The following is a 24,695-nucleotide window of genomic DNA, read 5'->3' as shown; positions in this document are numbered from 1 at the left end:
GAGAGAGGGAGATCACAAGTAGGCAGAGAGGCAGGCAGAGAGAGAGGAGGGGAAGCAGCTTCCTGCTGAGCAGAGAGCCGGATGCGGGGCTCGACCCCAGGACCCTGGGATCATGACCTGGGCCGAAGGCAGAGGCCAGGGGCCCCTAGCCAGTATTTCTTGTTGAATGAATGATTACTTGAAGTAACTTATAACCTCCAAGTATTCTAAGCTGGAAAGGACCATAGACATGTGGAAACTGAAGCCTATATTTGTTAATGTAATGTACGTCATCATGTAGCTATTAGTGGCAAGTTGGAATAACAAATCAGTCTCTCAATTCCCAGACAAGAAGACACCAAGAGAAGACAAGCCTTCGTGGGCTCAGGTGGGCATCATTTAGAGAAGGGACTAAACTAATTCTGCCTTGTTCCAGAGAGAGCAAAGCCAACGCTAAGGAAAACTGGAAGTTGCTGGTAGGCCAATTTCAACATAATATAGGGAAGAGGTTTTTAAATAGTTAGGACTGTTAAAATGGAAGCAGGTCTTCTTGAAAAGAATTTGCCACTAATTTGAAGTATTCAAGTAGAAACAGGGAAGGTTTGGATAAATAATTTATCAAGTACATTTGAAAAGAAAACAAATTTTATTTTATATGCCTGGTTGGGCTAGATGACTTCTAAGGCCTCCACCAAAACTAAAATTAAATGATTTTATGAATATATGTACACACACACACGCACACACACAGATAAATGAATAATTTTGTACTTAAGACTTCTAAGATTAAGCCCATTGTTTTTCTGGGACCAGATAAATTCTAATGTCTTTATTGATTCAAGATTCTATGATTCTATATCATCTTCAATTTAGTGATAATTCAGTGTGGTACGTAGTAGGAGATCAAAAGATGAATTTAATTAGCTCCAAAGTCTGGAAAAATCTACATTTAAGATAAGTTCAGTACAGGCTCCGTGTAGGTGAACAAGTTGATTGAACTCATCTCATCTCAATCAAATATATCAGTTGATTACACAAGAACACTAATACATTAATTTTTTTAAGCTAGAAAAGGATAAAATTAAAAGAAGAAATTTGGGTGGATTGTATTGTGATGAGATAAGATGGTTTTCTTACTGGATTGCTGAGTATGATATGAAATTATAGCTAGAATTACTTCCTAAAATATAAAGAACAATTTTATATGAAACTAAAAATATGATATAATTACACTTCAATATGGAGCTACTGAAAGACTGCTCACAGTATAATAATTTTATCTAAATCCTAGTGGTAAGACAGATACATAAATGAACTGTATCACAGGTATACTTTCAATCTTCAAGATTTCATATTCGTGATAGAAATGGAGGTCCTAGCAAATTCCTACTTGGGTGAAAGGCTTCATTCATTTTTTTTTTTTTTTTTTTGAAGATTTTATTTATTTATTTGACAGACAGAGATCACAAGTAGGCAGAGAAGCAGGCAGAGAGAGAGGAGGAAGCAGGCTCCCCGCTGAGCAGAGAGCCTGATGCGGAGCTTGATCCCAGGACTCTGGGATCATGACCTGAGCCGAAGGCAGAGGCTTTAACCCACTGACCCACCCAGGCGCCCCAGAAAGGCTCCATTCTTAATAACAATCTAGTGAAGCTTTGAGGAGTGTCATAGATGGTATCTGTGATGCACTCTTTTTGATTCCAACTAGGAAGGAATCTTATTTGAAGGCCAGATAAGGAAATTAAAGTTTAAATTAAGTATTTCATTTGCTTTATCAACATTGTCATTGTTTTGGACACTGTTAACAGTAAAAATTTATGGCTCAGGTTTATTATTTGGTAATTATGGTTTGGATGGGCTATTAGTTGGCTTGACTATCTCAGTCATGCTTTTTATCCCATTTGGGAAAATATATATTTCAGGAGCAGCATAACCTTCTGTGTCTTAGGCATTATGCTAAATGCTAGAGAGAGAAAAATGTCAGGGATGAACGTTGGCCTCACAGAGGCAGAGCAAAGACATAGCATGGTTCATCATGGAACCCAGACCAGCTCAGATCTTTCTGACCCAGGACTCCAGACAGATTGCTTATCCACCACAGAATTGGCATGGGATTTAACATCTATTAATCACCTCTGGTGGCAAGTCAAAAGTTCTCTGGTAACAAATCTCATTCTAAAAGTTCTCTGGTAACAAATCTCATTCTAACAATCATTATCATGGTTGTTTCATGTCAAGTTTCAGTTTTTGAATTCCACTTCCAGAAACATGAAACAGAAAAAAATAATTTTAAAACAGGTACCTCCACTGCTGCTTTTGCCCTTTCAAATTCTTCTTCTAAGGAGTGGTTTCTGGAAAGTAATGCACTTCCCCAGCGCTGTTCTTTGGTCAGTCGAGCCTGAAATAAACCCAACACGTGGCGTTATACTACTGGAATCACAGAACACAAAAATCCAAATATTTTCTCTTTTCTCATATTTCCCTAGAGTTTAAGAAGCATCTGCAAAGGATGTTATTTTTGGAGTACTTTGCAAGCATGATGTTGCCCAAACTGGGATGGCGCCAAAATGTGTGTGAGCATGCATGCATCTTTTTTTCCCCCAAAGATTTTATTTATTAATTTGAGAGAGAGACTGAGATAGCTAGAGAGAACAAGAGAAGGAAGGAGAGGGAGAAGCAGGCTCCTTGCTGAGCAGGGAGCCTGATGTGGGGCTCAATCCCAGAACCCTGGGATCATGACCTGAGCCAAAGGTGTAGCTTAACCAACTGAGCCAGGCAGGCGCCCCATGCATGATTCTTCTAAGAGTGCGTCTCAGCCCCGGTCATGTTAAAAGCAAAACCCAGACCCAGATCTTATTAACATAAGATCTTATTTTAATTGCTCATGGTTTCAGGCATTGATATTTTGTTAAGTACCCCCCACCCCCCCGAGGATTCTAGTGTGCAGTTAAGATGGAGAATCTTCATTCAAAGCCTCAACCTAGGAACTGATATTCCAGCTTCCAGCTTGTTAGGAGGACTAACCTCAGGTAAGACTGCAAGCTGCAGAGATGGGAGGTGGCTGCTGGGCCCTTTCCTTACATGCACAGCAGATCCTCATGTTGAATTCTCTTTCCTCTGCCTTCCTTCTATTAGCACACATCTGTCTCATGTCCCGTTTCCTCAGGACATTGTGCTGCTAAATAGTCATCGCTTAGAGAAACTCATGTTTGATAATGCCCACCGGTTTTTCACAATTAACAGGCAACGTGATATACATCTTAATTTAGCTAAATGCAAATATTCCAGAAGGCCAGTCCCCACCAAGAGTGCTGGAATTTCAAAAATGTTATTTATTGTTAATTTTACAAACACTAAGTGCATTCTTTTTGAAAAAAGTAATCATGGAAAATAAGAGGTAAACCTCTAGAACTTCTTTTCAGTTTCATATATATTTATGTACCCTCGGTAGTAATGTGTTTCAGAAAGTTTCAGAATATAAATGGTATGCCATTCTGTAGCTTACTTTTCTCCATTCAGCAATCCATCTTGGAGAGGGCCCACATTTAGTAGTTCTAGAGCCACCTCGTCCTTTCCCCAAAATTTCCTAGTAAATATATACTAGTTGGTTCAGACCTCTCTCCATGAGCAGTTGTGGTGTTTGTGAGTTTTCTCCACGTAACTGCTTCATTTCTTGGCTATCTTTCTACTACACCGTGTGATCCATGAGGCTCGGAATTTGTCTGGTAAATTTTATTCTCCCCTGTACCTAGCCCACGGCCGGACAGGGGATGTGAATCCTAAGGATATCTCTAGACTATGGCTGAGGGATTGCACTGATAAGGCAGCCAGACCCTGGGGAGGAGGAGGAAGGAGTCTTGTGGAGTGAAGCCCCCCTCTGCCCTTTTATCACCTTTTACCCATGTGTTTGATTGCTCTCCTTTAGGGATGCTCAACCTTGGCTTCTATGGGAATTACTTGAGCAGGCCTGGGTCCTGCTCTAGACCAGTTAAAGAATTTCTGAGGGTAGGGCCTGGGCATTAAAAGTTTGAAAAGCTCTTTTGGGGACACATGGGTGGTTCAGATGGTTAAGCATCTGCCTTCAGCTCAGGTCATGACCACCAGGTCCCGGGATGGAGTCCCAAGTTGGACTCCCAGCTCAGCGGGGAGTCTGCTTCTCCCTCTGCCTGCCCTAGTGCTCTCTCTGTCTGTCTCTCTCTCTTAAATGAATAAATAAAATCTTAAACAAAAAAAACAAAAAGAAGAAAAGCTCTTTTGGTGATTTTTGAAAAGCAGCCCTGTTTGGAAACCACTGTTCAATAGCAAAACTTTGGCCTTCACTCAGCACCATCTATACAGCTCAACTACTTTTCATTTTTTCTCCACGACCACTGGTCCCCAAGAGGACCCCTAGGCCCTTATTATCACACAATAGTAATATGAAGGCTCACTACATGCCAGATGCTGCTTCAAGTCCTTTAGAAACTATTACTCACTTTGTTTTTTCAACAACTGGTGAAGAAGGTGTTATCATTAAGTCCATGCCATTGAGACACAGAGAACTAGTTAACATGGCGCACAGCACACAGCCAGTCAATGGTAGGGCTGATGTTTCTGGGCCATGTTCATAACCACTGCACTATACTGCCTCTCATAGGGGCTGTGCTCCCTGGCCATTCTGGGAAGACGCAAAATCTAGAAAAGCTGTCTCTCAGAGGTTCATGCATGGCTGAGGGCGCCAATCAAGAAGCCCCCAAGAATATTATGGGCTGAAAACAATAATGAAGTCATTGTTATGAACACTTCTGAAAATAAATAATAGTCTTAGACTGCGTTTTGCATTAATGAACAAGGAAGGTTAATTTATTGAAACATTAATTTATGTTTCCTCCTCCTTGATGTATTCACTGCTGTATCCCCTGGTATGTCCTATAAATAGTAGCTGATCCATAAACAGTAAATATTTATTGAAAATATACTGTAGGGGAATATATGAATTGCTGAATTAAAGGTATTTCTCTTGCCAACTCCGAGAAGGTAGCTATATGTTCTCAGTCAAGTTTTCTTGGACAGTCCATGAGGCTAAAGAGCGTTTATAGGAAATTGAGAGGGGACTTGTTTTTTGTTTTTTTTTTTTGTCCTGTGCCTGGAGCAGCAGAGGTCTATGTTAGCAAAGCCCTCCTATCCCTGGTTCTGTGGACAGGGAACGCCTGCAGGGTGTCTTCGTGGGGTGTCTAGTAAGGAGCTAGGCCTGTTAGCAGCACAGGGGGAAGGCCTCTGGAGCTGTGTCTGTGGTCCGAAGAGGAAGAGGATGCTAAGGCTGCGTCTGCATAGCCATCAGCGCCTCACGCTCAGGTGGGCCAGGCTCAATCGCCACCGTGAGCAAGAACTCCCTGATTCTCTGGGCTGCATGCAAGCTACTACTTTCTCCCAACCCAGATAATTGAGGTGGGGCTGGGGAGAGGGAGCTTCTCAAATGTGAGTGAGATTGATTATCACAGGTTCCTGAGATTAAGGTATAAACGGAACTTTATTGGGGAGCCACTGTTCATCCCACTACAACCCTTGTCTGACACTCTTGGGATACAATATATTTGATTAACAAATATAAAGATGAAGATTTGGCCAACTGGGTAGCTCAGGTCACGATCTCAGGGTCCTGGGATTGAGTCCCGCGTTGGGTTCCCTGCTCAGCAGGGAGCCTGCTTCTCCCTCTGCCTCTACCCTTCCTCCCTGCTCGTGCTCTCTTTCTCTCTCAAGTAAATACATAAAATCTTTAAGAAAGAAAAGGTGCAGATGGTTTACAACCTTTCAAAATCGATAAGCTGTTAGGATGTAACAGCCTGGTAGAGATGTTAACCCCAAAGGCATTATGATCTTACTGTCTTGTAGAAATTAACCAGTCCTGTATCATACTTGGCAAACTTATTTTGGCACTTCTTTCCCAGCCAGTTCCATAAATCTCTGTTCTTTTACTTTGGAACTAGCTCTTTTGTCTTCCTGCTGGCTCCCTCATTAATGAAATAAACAAATAAATTTTAAAGAAATGTGGACAGATGGTAAGAAATAAACTGTGCATTTATATAATAATGTCATGAATGACCCATGAATGGCATGAGAAGAAAGAGAAAGCACTAATATCTCTGTCCCAAGGCACCTCCTTTTATTAGAGGCACTTTTCCCCAGTGAAATACGATCTGTCCCTCCTGTGAAGCCTGACCTAACAGAACTCCATTACTGTCACTGGCTTCCCTTCATCAATGTTTCACGACCCAAGTGGATTATGAATCACAGGATGCAAAGGGCACCATATATCAGGAAGAAGAGGCAAAGATCTCTCTCAGGATTTGAGACGTACAGTTCATATTCTCTTTGCCACTTGAAACAGCAAGTGTAAATAGAACCTTACTCTGCAAATGAACTTTTATTTCAGTAGTACAATTACTTTTTAGGTAAGTCCTATTTCCCACATTTTTAGAAAGGCCTTAAGTTAGACAAGGGTTGTCTACCTCACATTTGAAAGCCATTTATTTTGTCCAAGGAAGCTAAGAGAAATGTTATAAAATATAGGAACACACTGAATGTAAATAAAGGCAGTTTCCAAGCCAAGAGTAGCAGGCAACTGAAAAGATTCTGAAACTTTTCATCAACTTAGTAACCCACCCAGACATAGTGGTTTAGGACTGAGGATGAAGTACAGATTGTAACAGATAGTAAAGAGCAGGCTTCCTTTCAACCAAGACTGTATTTTTGTCAACTTCTAATTTCATTATAGCAAAGACTGGAATCTGGGAAAGCATATATAAACAACGCTGGTGAACTGTATCTATTGCTCAGTACTTAACTAGAGGAGTGGTAAGCAAGATAATTACAGCCATAAATTTGGGTCGAGGCTGATTAGGTATCACAGTGGCTGTATTAGTAGTTCTCAAGCTTAAGTGGGCCCGAGAAGCATTTGGAAATCTCGTCCAAACACAGATTGCTGGGTGCCACACCTGGGATTTCTGCTTCAGTGGGTATAGGTGTGGGAGTGGGGGCCCAGAATCTGCATTTCTAACAAGTTCCCTGGTGATGCTGAAACTGTGGAGGGAGGGACCTCACTCTGATGGCTTCTGATGAGATGCTGACATCATGAGCTTGCAAGTGGAACCCTGGAGTTCACAAATGTATTCCGATGTAGGCATTTTTTTTTTTTGCTTCATTGCATGATTTTGAAAAATCTACGATTACAGCAACCTCCTGGAAGGGCTTTGGCTTTAAAAATAGCCGTTTTAACGGGTTTAGGTTAATTGGATTTTAGGGTATTACATTCTCTATAGAAGATTCAAGCATTTTGTTCTCTCAGCTGTTGATTGTTCTGATTGATAAGCACTAGGCGAAAGATAAGGAAAAAAAACTCTTTTAGAATACTGTTCTATTCTCTTTATTCAAAATTATGATTGGGATTAAAGTTATGGTTTGAAGCTTACTGTATTTGTGGCTGTGGTTGTCCTAGCATAATAACTCTGTCAGCTAACCTCAATGTCAGTCCTTCATAACCTCTCATACAATTACCTTTACATTGCTGCTGGAAGTCTCTCACCAAAGCACATGTTTAAAAAGCTCAGTATCTTTTCAAAAAAGATTGATGGGGGAAAGGGTGCTGCTACAGAAAAGAAAAATATAACAACTAGCAGACTTCGGGTAACAGTGTCATACAGTAATTAAAGGCATAGACTTTGGAGTCAGACTGCCTAGGGCCAAATCCTGATTGGATTTAATAGTAACTGGTGACCTTGGGCAAATTACTTAATCTCTATAATCCCCAGTATTCATATCTGCAAAATGTATATTCACTTAACTGAGTCTCTATAAGAATCAAGTACAATAACTCATGTAAATACACACAGAATTCTCAGTACATAGTAAGTGATATAAAACTTGGCTTTTGTCATCCTCTTTCTGGTTAGCACTTATCAGGTGTGACTTTAGAAATTCATTTTAAAAATTATCTGTATTTAGAGCACTTTCGTTTAGTGGTTAATGCAGACTGGTTGGATTCTTATATAGAACAGATAAACTCATGCCTTTTTGAGCGGGTCATGATTTTCTTTTTCTTAATCAGTCCACAGGCATTTATTGTTGAAGGTACACAAAAAAGTTGTACCTTATGTGTCAAAGAACAAATTCCTAGAGCTTTGTGCAAGTGATGAGGGAGCAGGAGGCTGGCTGAGGACAAAGCAAAAGCTGGCACCTTGCCCCCCTCTCCACCTGCTCCCTTCGGTAGTGTGTGTAACATTCCTCAGGCACCCCTGACCGCCATAAGCGAGAAACAAATAGTTCCCCTTGGTTTACAAATGTCCTAGAGATCTACAAACAAAGAAGTTACCTTGTGCTATTGATAATTTCCAGAGGCAAATAACTCAGTTCCTCAAGCCCTAAGGTCGCCCTCCCCTCCATACACAAAACTGAAGGAGGCTGAGGTAGAGGGAAATGTAAATATAGTTAAATCTCTTCTGAACCTAAATCTCTCTAACAAAGACGCTTGATAGCAGATAAGTGACATTCCACCAGGAATCTCCCAACTATCTTGATGTTAATGGTTTGCCAAAAGACAACATTGATCGAGCCAGAAGACCTCCAGGATACTCCCTGCACCTTGCAGGCCCTCTTTAGCATATGAAAACTCCATGGAAACCTCACTTCCCCTCACTTTCCCCCCACCGCAGAGTACATAACCTGCCATCCCTCACAACCTGGCACAGCAGCTCTTTCTGCCCACGGGTCCTGTCCCTGTGTTTTAATAAACCACCATTTTGCACCAAAGATGTCTCAAGAATTCTTGGTCATCGGCTCCGGACCTCAGCCCACCGAACCTCACCTAGGTTCTAGAACTTCATCACAAGGAGGGCAGCATATGGTTTCCATCTCCATCCTACTATGAAATTCTGTTATAGAACTTCAAAGCAAATCAGTGCTGATTTTGAAAAGAGATGGACAGTTCACTATCATGCATAACTAAAAATTATTTTTGAAACTAGCTTCAAAAATGATAAAAGAATAAAATATTGTCATTTAATTTAAAAAAATTTTTTTATCTGCCCTTTAGTTAACTATTAATTTTCTACAACTTTCAAATTGTTAAATTTGACAAATGTTGTTTCTCTTTTTTGTTAGTATTCCCTTACTTTTCCAATTCAGCAAGTATTTGTTGAGTACCTACTGTGTGCAGATTTCCTACTATGCTGAAAGTGATCTTTCAGATTTCTTTCCTTCTTCCTTGCCTTCCCATGGTTCTTGCCCTGCTGCCTTTTCTTTGCTCCTTCCTTCCATCTTTGCTTGCTTCTTTCCTCATTGGTAGCACACTGTGTATGGTCAGGAGGGGAAAAGGGATGTCGATGTGGCTCCTGTACTATCTTCCAACAAGCAAAACTATATTTATAAAGTGTACTGTCTAACTGTTTCTAATAGACATAAAGGTCTTGATACTTCTTATAATTGAATTCTTCTTACTAACCTTTTCACTGTCTCACTTATGGCTTGTGGATAGTTTGCTGAACTGAAATGGAATGAAATGCAAGCTGTCAGTATTTCGAAGATTAGAGTGTATCTCTGTATGAAGGAATTTAGGAGGGGAGACACAAAATTGTGTATGGCCTCAGACCTGACAAGAGTCCTAATTTATCTTACAAAGTTTCTGGAAGAAAGTGATATTCTTTAAAATCACATAGCTCGTATTAATCCTAGAAATATAAGTACAATCAGGGCTTGCCGTGAGAAAGGAAAGAGATGGTCTGTGACTTCTCTCAGGTGAATAAGCTTGATGCGGCTGATACGAGGTGGTATGTGGTTAAGAACAGGGGCTTTAGAAACTGATGGATGTGATTTGAGTGCTGGCTCTTCTGCCCCTTAGCTAATTCTAAGATGAATTTCTCATGTAAGAAATGGGGGTATTAATTCCCAAGATTACTGTAAGAATTTCAAAAAATATTAGAAATATCTCCTATTATATGCATGAAGTATGTAATTGCACAGCTATTAGCATGCCTTTCTTTTATTGCTCCTTTAAAAATTTTGAAAACATATCTACATTTATATCTTAAAGTCTCAATTGTTCTGGTTTGGGATACTGCCAACTTGATGGACTTAGGGCAATATGGAAGGAAGCATTTGCTGTGCCAAAGTCTGCAAAATCAGAGAGTTGCATGACTATGACTAAGTACTGGAGAGCCTGGTTCCTGCACTTTCTCATTAGGTCCAACTTAGGTTGGCAAGAATCTGCCTTGGAGCTATCCTTCCAGTGTCCAGACTGGATAAAGAAATGCTTGAACTTAAAAAAAAAAAAAGAAAAAGAAATGCTTGAACTTGCCACCACTTGCCAGCAGAGGCTGCACTCCTCTCTTTAGCCTTACCACTATCTCAACCCATTTATTAGAAAAAGTTAATTTCATGTCATCACTTGTGTTTTTCTTCAACTCTTCAAATGTTTTATAATGTTTTTGATCGTACAATTTCTTTAAACAATTAACTCCAGGGCAGACTAATTATATAGTTGTAAGAGTGTCAATAAAATTTATTCTTAAATACTTAGAGATTATACGATTCATTATAATCTCCTGCCACTCTGATTAGTGTATTTAAAACACTATTTGAAAGAGACTAGACTACATTTTCCTTTTCTCCCTCTTGAAAAGAAAATGAGCTAATTGGAATTCACTCCATTTTCTTTATGATTCTGAAACATGATTTTTTTTTAAATGTGATTTTTAAAATAAGTCTTGTAAATAGCTCCTCACCTGTTGAACCTAAGACAGTTTATGTTGACGTGAGAGAGAAGAAAACATTTTCTTGATTTTCTCATGAGCCATCTGTGTGATAGTAGAGCAGTAACAAGTTTTGGTAAGCTGAAATTGTTTACTTAAATAGTGCGCAAGCAAGTTTTATTTTATTTTATTTTTCAAAGGATTTTATTTATTTATTTGAGAGAGAGAGGAAGCACAAGCAGGGGAGAGGGGCAGTGGGAGAAGTAGACTCCCTACTGAGCAGGGAGCTTGCTGCAGGCCTCCATCCTAGGACTCTGGGATCATGACCTGAGCCAAAGGCAGACACTTAACGGACTTAGCCACCCTCACGCCCCTGCAAGCCTGTTTTAATTTGAATTTTTATACCACCTTCATCATCTTATCTACCTAGAGAGATCATATATTTAAGGGCAGCATGTTTCTAACACGAAAAACACCTTTCTGTCTTTTATTACAATTAATCAGTCTATTCTCTTGATGTTTTATTTGAGTGGTTAGTATTTTAGATGATTAAATTATGAATTTGTTAAATTGTTCTCATTAAACCATAGGCTGGACTTAAAACTAGGAGATTATGAAATTTCTTAGTTTAGGCAAATCTTGATAAACATGCAGTGTTTTTAAAAATTTTTTACTTATTTATTTATTTTAGCGTGGGCAAGGGGAGTCACAGAGGGGTTCCGATAAGGAATCTCAGGCAGACTCCAACCTGAGTGCAGAGCCAGATGAGAGGCTCCATCCCACAACCCTGAGATCACGATGTGAGTCAAAACAGAGTCAGAGGCTGAACCAATTGAGTCACCCAAGTGCCCCAACATGCAGTGTTTTTAAAAAAGCAAATTAAGGGGGCACCTGGGTGGCTCAGTGGGTTAGGGCCTCTGCCTTCAGCTCAGGTCATGATCCCAGGAAAGATCCTGGGATGGAGCCCCACATCCGGCTCTCTGCTCCTCGGGGAGCCTGCTTCCTCCTCTCTGCCTGCCTCTCTGCCCACTTGTGATCTCTGTCTGTCAAATAAATAAATAAAATCTTAAAAAAAAAAAAAAGCAAATTAAGGGACAAATTCTTTACAAGTAATTGGTAACCCTCTAAAGGATTCACTACAATTTATCTAGACAGAGAACTGTCACAGTGCACTTTAAACTGTGTTTTGGAGGACAATATTGGGAATCTCACACAAATCGTCCAAAGCACATTGTGTTTGCTTAAAGGCACACCAGTGGGCATGTGGAGGGACAATGTGGTGGGATGAAATCAGACAACCAGCAGGAGAGTAACAGTCATTGGAATAATAAGATAAATGCATTGTGGGTCTCCATGGCAACTGAAGACCCCAGCTGATCCTTTGCCCCTCCAGCGTTGTGTAGAACAGCCCACCTGTGCCAAACCTCCTCCCTGCTGCAGAAACAAATGTTCTATTGCTACATTAAATTGTTCCAAGGATCCAGGTTATGAAACAGTACCAATTACTTTAGCTGAATCTAAATCTCTAATGCACTTAACAAGAAATGTTTCTCTAATAAATGTTATCAGTTTTTAAAAAGATGCATTTAGAATGAACACAGAGGATGAAAATACATTTTCATGCTACATTTACAATTCATTAAGCTTCCCAGGGTTATTTGTTCTGGAATTGAGCTGACTTGTTTTCCAGCAGAGTCCTAGGAGCAGTAATGTTCACCTCTCTCCAGTGAATATAGAAATGGAGAGAAGAGGTGGTTCTCTTAGTGGCTTAGAAAGGTTTCCAGAGGACTTCCATGTCCTCAAAATGTCCTATCTGTGTGTGTCCTCCTTCTCTATGCCACTTACTAGTTCTGGGTGCATAGACAATTTTCTTTTCTTTCTTTTTTTTTTTTTTTTAAAGATTGTATTTATTTATCAGAGAGAGAGCAGACAGAGTGGCAGGCAGAGGCAGAGGGCGAAGCAGGCTCCCCGCCGAGCACGGAGCCCGATGTGGGACTGACTCCATCCCAGGACACTGGGATCATGACCCGAGCCAAAGGCAGCCACTAAACCAACTGAGCCACGCAGGCGTCCCCATAGACAATTTTCTTAATGTCACTGTGCCTTAGTTTCCCTGTCTATAAAATAGGGGTAATAAATAAACTTACCTCATACAGCCATTTATCTGCATCAAATGAGCTAACATGTATTAGAAGACTTTATCATAGCTCTCTGTAATCTTTACTATTATCATAATTAACCCTTTACTTCACCTCAGATAACATATCTCCTCTCTTAATTTCAATATCTGATCTAGTAAACTCAAGAAAATTTCTCTTGCTCCCTTCATCTCCCTTATGTTCAACAAGACTGTAAACTGCATAAATGTGCACCATTTCTTTCATTTTTTTTTTTTAAGATTTTATTTATTTATTTGACATGCAGAGATCACAAGTAGGCAGAGAGGCAGGCAGAGTGAGAGGAGGAAGCAGGCTCTCAGCAGAGAAGAGAGCCCGATGCGGGGCTCGATCCCAGGATCCTGGGATCATGACCCAAGCCAAAGGCAGAGGCTTAACCCACTGAGCCACCCAAGCGCCCCATGTGGACACATTTCTTAAGAGATCTTAGTGATTTTTAGATCAAGACTGTACCCTTACAAAGTGTTGGAGCGAATAAAAAGATTGAGACTGATTTTTTGGCCTTCTTGGCAGTCTTACCCAAAGGAGATAACTAGTTATAGACAAACCAGTTATACTGGAGTTGAGGGTCAAACATTGGACAAGCAGGTCTGGTTCATACCGTACTTCCACCAGTGATTAGTACCCCCAAAAAAGATTTTGACTTCACCAAAACTTTTTAAAGGATCCTTAAAATGAGGCCAGTAAGGGGTGTGTGGATGGGTCAGTTTGTTAAGCATCTGCCTTCGGCTAAGGTCATGATCCCAGAGTCCTGGGATTGAGCACTGCATTGGGCTCCCTGCTCAGTGGGGAGTCTGCTTCTCTGTCTCCCTCTGCCCCTTTCCCTGCTTGTTCTGTCTCTCTCAAATAAAGAAAATCTTTTAAAAAAATGAGGATAATAATAATTCACAGGATTTGAGTATTAGACATAACATACAAGAAGCACATAGTAAAGTCCCTAATACTTAGTGGCTACTCACAAATGGTTGCTCTTAGTATTATCATTACTGCTAATACTATTAACTATTTATTCCTTAACATAAAATTTATTTTAATGTGACAGTCAGGATCCTGATATGTAAGTACTTGGGTCCATAGGGCATACATGCAAATGAATACTTAATATGTAAGTTTCTCTTCTTGGTGTTCTATTGTATAAATATTGCTAATACTAGAGTAGAAGAGATTTTATATTGCAAAATGATGGAAAAGTAAATGATAGAAAAAAGGAAAAGTGCTAAATACATAGTGAATTCATTAAGACATGTTCTAGCCAAATAGATATATATTTATACATGTAAATAAAATATTTATGATATAAATTATCTATTAGAAAAGATGGGTTTGGGGTGCCTGGGTGGTTCAGTCGGTTGGGCATCACACTCTTGATTTGAGCTCTGGTCATGATCTCTGGGTTGCGAGGTCACATGTGGAATCTACTTGGGATTCTCTCTCTCCCCCTCCCCTCTGCTCCTCCACCCCAACTCTCTCTCAATTAAAAAAAAAAAAAAAACAATAGGAAAAAAGAAAAAAAAAGGTGGGTTCATTAAAGAATCTCTTTCTCTCTCTCTCTCTCTCTTTTTTTTTTTTACCTGTGCTGGAGGCACTAATTCCAACTCAGAAGCTGACTCAGAGTTCAGGGCACTTTTCCCTCCGCTTAGCTCTGGTTGAGATCTGTGCTCTGAGGACCTATAGGGGATGAATAGAGGAGATTAATATATACCGAGAAACAAACTCAACTAGAAAACCAGTCAAGAAACTGAGTTAATTTGGATCGTTGAGAGCCATGATAATAAAGCTCTCATCAGAATTTTGATGAGATAACTTGAAAAAGATAACTTTTATATAATTTTATTACAATGACCACTTTTGAAATTTAAGCGGCTGCAATGTGCTAGGTATAATTATCTCTGATTTAGAATTTGGTTCAATTATGTACAAACAGTAAATAAATGCAATCCCAGTTTTGTTACTAACTGTTCTGTTTTCTTAACAGTATTGTGTTTTGGGGAGGGGAGCATCTCACAAAGGGTCCTTGGTGTGATTTGACCCTTATATAGAACCTGAAAAGTCATAATAAATGGAGATGTGCAAGGGGCAATAGGAGAATGAGAGAGGCTGTCCTTTAAGAAGCTTGAAAAGCATGGGAAAATTCGGTTAGCCAGTTTTTCTCATGGGCATCCACAGGTTATTTTTAATTAGTGCATTATCTGACAATGATAATTAAGACAGTCAGAAAAGGCTACTTGTGTAACCAGAAACATTTACTTTAACTACCATTCATGTAATATATTGAATATACATACATATATACATACATATATAAACCTATTTTTATTGATTACCTCTGTTACACATTAAAAAAATTATCAACAAATATGGAACAAATACTGAATTCTGAATTCTAAATCTACCAAAATCATTTTTGGCTGAATTTTTGACAATTCAGATGAAATACTTAGTTTTGGAAGCCACAACAATTAGCATTGATAAATGGAGCATTATACATGGCACCAAATATTTGGATTGACTTAACTCATTTGCTATTTCAATACACGGGAGAAATATCCATAGAGCTGACAGACCATTAGCTATTAAAATATTTTACCATAAGAGTTCTTTTGATCCAGTTCTAGATGAGCATGATTTTCTCTCTGCCATTTGATGTCCCTTGCTATTTCGATCTCCATGAAACTTAACATCATCCCATTTTTCCAGTTGTGTTTGAATGTCTATGAAAGAGATAGGAAAGGGGTAACAGGGACTGAATTATAAAGTGCAGAGATAAGAAGGGAAATTAAGATTAAGAAGTCTTATACAAGTCAACTTCATTCAACTGAGGCTCCTAAACCCAAGACTAACTTTTTAAGACAGCATGAAAATGAATTAAAACATGTTCAGCTAAACAAAAATGAGACCTAGTAAGAGAAATTGGTTTTCTTTTAGTTAAACAATCAAGTTGTTTTCCCAAATTTATTCCAAGAGCTATGTGCATTCTGAATTCTTTGTATAAATTAATGGAATCCCATGGGAATGAACATACGGAGTGCTATCCTAGCTGCCTGCACCTAAGGAGGTGACTTTGAGGCACTTCTGACATATTTCTAGAAAGAAATTCTGTTTAAAGGGATGAACCTCACTGTTAAAAGGAGGTAAGAAGGAACTGGAACACTATTCACAGCTTTTGTAAAACTGTTTAATTATTCATCAAATGAGGGAATGAATAATGGGAATAGAAAGAAAGGAGGTGATGGAGAAAGCCAAGAGAATGCTAGAACCATTTCCTCCCAGTGGTTTAATTCTTACAGATAAGAAATTTGGCTGGGTTTGCTGTTATTAACAGGTGTGTGACTGTAAATAAATCACTTAAACAACTTTGGGGGCCATCTCTAAAAAGATTTGCAGTTGGTGTCCTCCAAAGTTCTTTAAGTATTTTTATGACTTCTTCACAGGACATTTTCTCAAAAGCAGAGAAATGAAAGTTTCATTTTTAAGTTTATTGTGCTATATTGTAATGCATTTAATAATATATCCTTACATAAGTGTGTACATTTCATTATTCATCTGTATAACTGAGAAAACCTAGAACACATTGATAGTGAGGAAGTTTTGGAGATAGTCAGAAAACTTTCCTCTAAAGAGACAGGCCTCAGAGAGGGACATGGCAGGAGAGAGGACATGATGGATGCCCTTGGCTTTCTGAACTGTCTGCCACTCTCATTTCTCCTGAGAAATGAGACCATAATTTAACTGGTTCCATGAGATTAAAGTTAAGCTCTCCTTTCTCAGGAATATATATAGTAGTAGATAAAAGTATGGCTTTGAAATTAACCAGAAATATGCTCAAATTCCAGGTCTTCCTTATACTAACTGAGATCTTGGGCAAATTATTTAAATTCTAAGTTTTCGATGAACTAATGGGCTAATGCATGTAATCATGCAGCATAGTCCTGGATGTGATAAGCCATCAATAAACAGTAGTTGTGGGGCACCTGGGTGGCTCAGTGGGTTAAAGTCTCTGCTTTCGGCTCAGGTCATGATCCCAGGATTCTGGGATCAGGTCCCTCATAGGGATCTCTGCTCGGCGGGGAGCCTGCTTCTTCCTCTCTCTCTGCCTGCCTCTCTGCCTACTTGTGATCTCTCTGTCCAATAACTAAATAAAATCTTAAAAAAAATAAATGGTAGTTGTTATTATTGTATCAGATATATCCCCATGCATGTTATATGTTCTGGCTGGCTGTTCCTGGACTTTGTGTTAAAGCTGTTCTCTCTCTCTCTCTCTCTTTTTCTATCTCTTGACTGGCTATTTCCCACCTGACTAAATGATCCTAGAGAGCAAGATTCATGTCTCATTCTTACTTGTAACTCCAGTGCCTCATATGGCACCTGCCATCTATTAAGTATTCAACATACGTAGGATGGTTACATAAATGAATGAATCCACATCAGTTATGCAAGACTGAGCTCCCCAAATACTATTTAGTTCAAGCACAAAAGAAGTGTGTGCTGCCCATATTCCTTCATGGAATTAAGCTTTTTACTTCTTTGCCGGTAGTTTTCATGTCATTTGTGGAACTTCGTTGTATTAAGGCAAGGGACAGCAGAAGCAGACACATGCTATTACCTCACCTAAATCTAAGGATGATGTCTCTGGGCCTCGGAGAGGCTGGCCTCTCTGCTCAGCTTCTGCACTGATGAGATCAGATCCATCAGCCTTTTTCTTGAGGGATGAGGTTTTTGATGAGGCCTCCAACTTCTTGCCTTTGGTTTGGGTTTGAGAGACAGGTTCACTCAGGTCAAGGAGATCCAAGCCTGTGGTCAATACTATCAGAGATGGAAAAGGTTAAGATAAGTTCACTCACTGCTCTGGAGTTATTTTTTAAAAATAGATTTCAGTTAGGTGCAGGAAGATTTTGTGGGTATAGTGTAGGTTAGAAGTATCAAATTACCCACTTGCCTGTTGAAAGGCTCCTTCCATGGTTTGGCTATTATGGAAATCGCAGCTATGAACATTGGGGTGCATGTGCACCTTCTTTTCTTTGGGGTGAATACCCAGTAGTATAATTGCTGGTTCATAAGGTAGCTCTATTTTTAACTTTTTGAAGAACCTGCATACTGTTTTCCAAAGCGGTTGCACCACTTTGCATTCCCACCAACAGTGTAAGAGGGTTCCCCTTTCTCCACATCCTCTCCAACATTTGTTGTTTCCTGTCTTGTTAATCTTTGCTATTCTAACTGGTGTAAGGTGCTATCTCAATGTGGTTTTGATTTGAATTTCCCTGATGGCTCATGATATTGAACAGTTTTTCATATGTCTGTTAGCCATTCATATGTCTTCTTTGGCGAAGTGTCTGTTCATGTCTTCTGCCCATTTTGAATGGGTAAAGAAGATGTGGTACATATATATAATAGAATATTACTCAGCCATCAGAAAGGATGAATATCCACCATTTGCATCGACATGGAGGAACTGGAGGAGATTATGCTAAGTGAAATAAGTCAAGCAGATAAAGACAATTATCATATGGCTTCACCCATATGTGCAACAAGGAACAGTATGGAGGACATTAGGAGAAGGAAGGGAAAAATGAAGGGGAGGAAATCAGGGGGGGAGATGAACCATGAGAGACTATGGACTCAGAAAAAAAACTGAGGGTGTCAGAGGGGAAGGGGGTGGGGGAATGGGATAGCCTGGTGATGGGTATTAAGGAGGGCATATATTGTGATGAGCACTGGGTGTTATACACAAATAATGAAACTAATGATGTACTGTATGTTAACTAACATAACATAATAAAAACAAAAGAAAGAAATTGATGTAATTGAGGTAAATGTGAAAAAAAGTATCAACTTAAGTTAGCTCACCACTGAGTTCTAAAGATGGTTTGCATTTAGACTAAACAGTGTGCAAACCCACAAAATAAGACTTAGACCAGCCTCACCAGTGATGAAAGTTTAAATCAAATTAAAATAATAAAATAGAATATGAATTCAGGTAGTAGTTACTTTATTGCTCTGCCTTGTTTATAGAGAGGTATATTTTACAGCACATTTTTTCCAGAGAATAGTCTATCATATTCAGAGGTATGTTTGCAAAAGAGTTATGAGGAAGATTTGTAAAAGTTTCCGATGTCTTTGTGTTTTAAATTTTGAACTACTAAGGTATACAGGATATAAAGGAGTGCTCTTAATCATCTTTTATTTAATTAAGCAGTTCAATCAGAAAATGGCTTGCTGTTTGGGCTCACATTAGAGAAGTATTTTACAATCCATGGCTGATGAATACGTACACATGTTAATGCCTTTGCTACTTAATATGCAAATTTAAACTTCAATGTACCAAACCATAAAATGGCTACACTTTAACTTCCTAGCAGGTTGGTTACATTGCATTAAATACTCTAATAAAGGCAGAAATAATTTGTTTTGATGCAAAGTAGGTAAATGAGAATAAAATAGGCAAGCCTTGTAACTTTTTATCCTTTCTCTTAAGGTGCAAGTCACGGGGTGTGGCTTGCTCATCGTGAGAAATGGAATACTTCAGTTAGGGAAGGTCCCTCCAGCCCTGCCTCTCTACCAGTTCAAGAACCCTGAGACTGACTTCTGGACTGGACTGGTGGCTTCCTGGCCTGGGATCTCTTCACCCTGATAGTTTAGGAAAGTCAACGATGTGTCAGAAAAATCTTGGTGTTAACCCTTTTTGGCACCGTCTACAACTATGACTGCAGCATTCCTCCCCTCTGACCTCTCAGCTTGTCCTCTGGGTAAGGAATGGAGTTTTGTTGATATCTCAGCACTCTTTCCATGTGCTTCCCCCTTGCATTCAAGGTTGGATCAGGGCTCAGTGGTGCTCACAACCTGCATTTCTTTAGTACCACACTGTCCTCATGAGCTAACCACCCCACAGGATCCTTAGGATAGTTTGTCAAGCTGTATTCTCAATAATCTTGTTTTGATTTCAATTACGAATCACAGTGGTCGGATGTTAATGGTGAAGTGGAAAGACCCAGCTCTGTCACTGTTTAGCTGTGTGACTCTGAGAAATTTTCTTCATTTTGCTGAGTTTCAGCTTCTTCCTCAGAAAAAATGCAGATTAAGTCTTTTTGGTATGATATGAAGATTAACTTACATAATTTGTTTATTGACTGTGTAAAGTGCCAAGCATACAATAGGTACTCAATAAACGTTATTTCCATTCTTTAGTGGCCAATTCGTGATGCTTTTCTTTCTTTTTTGTTGATCTCCTCCTATTCTCCCTGCTTTTTTTTCTATTTTGGGCAAGAAGCGTATCCATACACTTACAGAAAGAAGAAACACCACTGGGAATAAAACAGAGAGTGAAACAAAGATATTGGTCTACAGAGGATGCTCTGAAGTAAATGGCCTGAAAGCATCAGTTTATCTCATCTGAGTCTTCCTGAGGAGAGGGGAGCCACTTTCCAGTGCTAAGATGCTCTGAGATATGAGCAGTGTTTTGTGGCCAGCAAGCACCTCAAAGTGGGAGGAAAGAAGTGGTTTTTAGAGCTAAGCTGCCTGGTTTGGTGTTTAAAATTTAAGCATGGCAAGAAGCCAAAATAGGCTAGGATATAACACTTTTCATATTCTTTGAATATTTAAACAGAAATTTCCAGTCCACTATTATGTTGGCAGAGATTCTAGGCCCACCAAGATTTCCTTATAATAGAAGGAAGGAAATGGATAATAGTCTCTGGAATGGCATATATGTCTTTTTACTAATTGTACAAACAATTAGGAATTAGGCATTTGCTCCTACACTTCTTTTAGAAGCAAATTACATAGGACTTGTCTACTCGTATATAGGAAGTACATTTGTTACAGAATAATAACTGGTGAGTTTTAATTTAATTCTATATCTGCTTCTCACCATTCAGAACAAATGGATTACTAAAAGAGTGAAATGCAAATTCAGGCTTGGCTCAGCAACATTCTTTCCCTCTCCAAATTGGCCTGGGCACTTCCTGTGTTGGTTCTGAGCTCTCTGTTCCTTTGTTCTTTGCCCAGCAAATGTGAAACAAATGCTTTGCACACACAGAAAGCCCTATTTGTTACCCAGTTGATGAAGTGGGGGGTGGCTTGGAGGTTGCATAGTAAGCTCTGAAGCTGAGAGAGTCCCTAGGGACTACAATTTCAAAAGCATAGAAGGATGGGTGCAGCCTTTTACTTTCTGGAAGAAGACAAATTGCATTTCAGCAAGTTGTGTGTGTGTGTGTGTGTTGCACTTATATGCGTTTTAGTTAAGACTTAGAAATAAAGGGTCTCACTGTTCCATATGGACTTTGAAAGGAGCATATCTTGGCATGGAAGGGGATATTTGTTTGGCTGATCTTCTTAACCCCGTTTTAAAAATTCTTTTAGGCACATGAAAGTTTGGGTTCTGTAATCTGTGTGTCTGAATTGAGATAACCACCTCTTACCGTGGATGTGAAAACGTATGTGTGTGTGTGTGAGAGAGAGAGAGAGAGGGAGAGAGGGAGAGAGAGAGACAGGCTTGAAGATGATACGTTGCTGGCTTTGGAGATGGAAGAAGGGGCCATAAACCAAGGAATTCCAGGTACTCCCAGAAGTTGAAAAAGGCAGGAAGACAAACTCTCCCTAGAATCTCCAGAAGGAATGTGGCTCTGCTGACACCTTGATTTTAGGACTGATGACTTTCAGAATTGTAGGATAATAAATTTGTGTCGTTTAAACTGCAGTAATTTGTTACGGCAGCAACAAGAAACGAACACAGCTCGTATGTCAGTTCCCATGCCAGGATGCAAGCACAGGCCCTCTTGTTACTCCGAAGCATGTGTTTGTCACCACCCCTCACTAGAATTTATCTGAAACTGGAGGCAATATGCTGACGCTATTGATATGACTTTGATTATTTTTTTGTTTAGCTCCCAATCATCTGGCAGTTTGGCTAGTCTGGCATAATGTAAATAGTTGGTAATCTCCGACACTTTTTTTTTTTTTTTTTTTTGGATCACCTAATTTCATTGGGAGGAACTTTTGAAGATGGAAGCTGTAAGACGTTATGTAAGCATTTGTTTCCATTTATCTCAAGGACATCTGATTGAAGATCATAACCTATTGAACTGGAAGGCTCCTGGAGGGGTGGGTGAAGATATTTACAAATGCTAGATTACCTGGGCTATGGGAGGTGAGGCTGTTTAAACAGTTAGATTAAAATAGCACTGATTATGAAGCTCCGATTTGATGCTTTGATGGTAAGTGCAATGTCATTTGCACCACTATAGTATAATGAGTCTCTGATTTTAGTGAATTTCTTTTAAGGAATAAATCTACATGGAGTGGTCAGAGAGGACAGATCAAGGGACAGTCCTGATTGGTTCAGTCACAGAATGTGCCACAAGGAGCTGATGGAATCTCTGTTCTGTTTTGTAAGCTACGCTGGCATTCTAGAAGCATGGTATTCTTTAATATAGTGGCTACAAAGACAAGTCCCTTAGGAAGGATTTTGCCAGTGAAGTCGAATAGATACCTTGAACTTTATTAATCCAACAAATTTTTGCTTATTTTATTGGATTATGTTATTAAAGCTACCTCCCAGATTCTTTTTTTAAGATTTTAAAGATTTTTTAAAAAATTCATTTGACAGAAAGAGAGAGAGTACAGCATGGGGAGCAACAGAGGGAGAGGGAGAAGCGGGCTCCTCACTGAGCAGGGAACCTGATGTAGGGCTTGATCCCAGGATCCTGGGATCATGACCTGAGCTGAAGGCAGACTCTTAACTGACTGAACCACCAGGTATCTCAAGCTACTTTCCAATTTCTAAGGTCTCTCAGGAAGCATGCCATTGCCTTCACTGCTAATTGGGCTTCATAAAAATGTATTTTGTAAATACTACACTAATTTTGCAATTAAAATATTTAATTAAGCGGCTATGACCGCTATCTGTTAAGTTAGCTCTCCCTATCCATATATGGGTCTCTTACAGAGGTATACAGACCCCATATCAAGGAGGGAAATTATTATTTTTTAAACCATGAAAAATGTTTCTTCTATGGTAACTATCCACATAATGGCTCAAGTTGAGGGATAAAATTCTTTTAGATCACGCAGATTGATAAATGCAAACCAAGGACCTCCTGTTTTACTTGGTTTTTAGGAAAGAATCTTTCCTGTACTTTGACATATGTTAGATTTTTGGGGAGATTACAGACCAACAAGTTATTATTGCAAATTTTACAGTACACATTTGTTCTGTAATGTAATCATGATCTTAAAACATCCATTGTCTAGTTGCGTTCCAAGCATTTGATATATGCATCTGTGATAATGTATTTATTTGTCATTTTAAAATCCAGGATATTAGCAGTGATTTTAGCTTACGTACCCTTTAGGGATACAGTTTGAGAGGGCCATGGAATTAGCTATCATCTAGATCACAGATGAACTAAAAGATAATTTAGGGTGTTAATGGCAAAGAAATTAAAAACATTCTGATTTGATCTGCTTGATATTATCACCGTGGGATGACAAAAAGTTAATCCTAAAGTAGAAATAAGTGGAAAGTAAAAAAAGATAAAAGTAAAAAAAGATAATTAAACACTTAGGAAAAAGCATACAATTTAGAACTTCTATGAGACAGGAGATTGATATGTTCTCTTAAAGTCAGTAGAGGAAAAAACCTTATCATCTGAGAGACATTTGGAAGAGATAAATGTTATCCATATTGTATTCTGTGCTAATTTATATAAGAACTATATTCCTTAAATATTTAAGTAAGTGTTATGATGGTGGCACACTAGCTTTATTTTTTCATTAGAAGAAAATGCCAAGTACAAATGCCTCTCAGAACACAAGGTTCTTCATATTTCTTCTTGATTGACTTGGTATAAGCTTGAAGCAGGTTTTCTTCCATATTTTACTCCAGGATTATTTAATATCCATTCTTTAAGTGTAAGGATATAAATAATACCAGGGATGTAACAGACACTTAAAGTTCAATAACTGTCCCGATTTCTCAATGTAATTTCATACTATTCTATAAAATGACAATGCTCTATCTAAAATTACTATTTTTTATTGAAAATTTGGACAGAAAATGGTAACTGTATCTTTTGTCCAGAAACTTTAGCTATAAAATTATTGGACCAGATTAGAATTCTTTCCAAGGTATATGTATGATAAAATTTTTCCTTTTTAAAGATATATAATAATGTTGCATATTGAGATACTAAATAGTGCATTCTGTAATTTTTTTTAAAGTATATTTCTTAGGTATTAAAAATATACAGTGTTTCTGCCTTGAGATATACTTTTAAGATTAAAAAACACATCAGGGGCATCTGGGTGGCTCAGTTGGTTAAGCAACTGCCTTCGGCTCAGGTCATGATCCTGTAGTCCCCGGAGGATCGAGTCCCACATCGGGCTCCCTGCTTGGCGGGGAGTCTGCTTCTCCCTCTGACCCCTCCCCTCTCATTCTCTCTCTCCCAAATATATAAATAAAATCTTTAAGGAAAAAAAAAGTCAGACACTTAACTGCCCACCAAAACCCAAAAACAAACAAACAAAAAAACAACCAAAAAAACCCAAACCAACAACAACAACAACAAAAAACACATCAAATAAGAGTATTCCTTCAGGATAAAATCTGTTTGACCCAGCTGTACTGAGTGATGCAGACAAGAAAAGGAAACCACACAGTCTCAAAATACCATTTTTCTTGAACCTCTGCTTTGGAGGGTATTGTGGACTGATATGTGTTCCCACCCAAAAGTCTTAAACCTCTAGTGCCTTGGGATGTGACTTTATTTGGAAATAGAGCTGTTGGAAATAGAATTAGTTAAGAAGAGTCATACTGGAGTAAGTGCCT

At 39.0% G+C, this 24,695-nt stretch overlaps 1 protein-coding gene across 7 annotated transcripts in view; it reads right to left on the bottom strand.

The window, feature by feature from the left end:
* The window catches only part of PEX5L (peroxisomal biogenesis factor 5 like), a 227,116-nt gene that overhangs the window by 64,530 nt on the left and 137,891 nt on the right, over positions 1 to 24,695 (bottom strand). For all 7 annotated transcript variants that reach the window (XM_046003225.1, XM_046003226.1, XM_046003227.1 and 4 more), the window contains 4 exons: positions 17,483 to 17,677; positions 15,462 to 15,585; positions 14,446 to 14,542; positions 2,279 to 2,374 (listed from right to left, as the gene is read on the bottom strand). In XM_046003225.1, the coding sequence (XP_045859181.1) occupies positions 2,279 to 2,374; positions 14,446 to 14,542; positions 15,462 to 15,585; positions 17,483 to 17,677 (512 nt within the window). The remainder of the gene's footprint in view (positions 1 to 2,278; positions 2,375 to 14,445; positions 14,543 to 15,461; positions 15,586 to 17,482; positions 17,678 to 24,695) is intronic.

The sequence above is a fragment of the Meles meles genome, chromosome 4, assembly GCF_922984935.1.
Source record: "Meles meles chromosome 4, mMelMel3.1 paternal haplotype, whole genome shotgun sequence".
Taxonomy (NCBI): domain Eukaryota; kingdom Metazoa; phylum Chordata; class Mammalia; order Carnivora; family Mustelidae; genus Meles; species Meles meles.
Note: the sequence above shows the minus strand (reverse complement) of the source record. Positions and strands in the feature narration are given on the sequence as shown.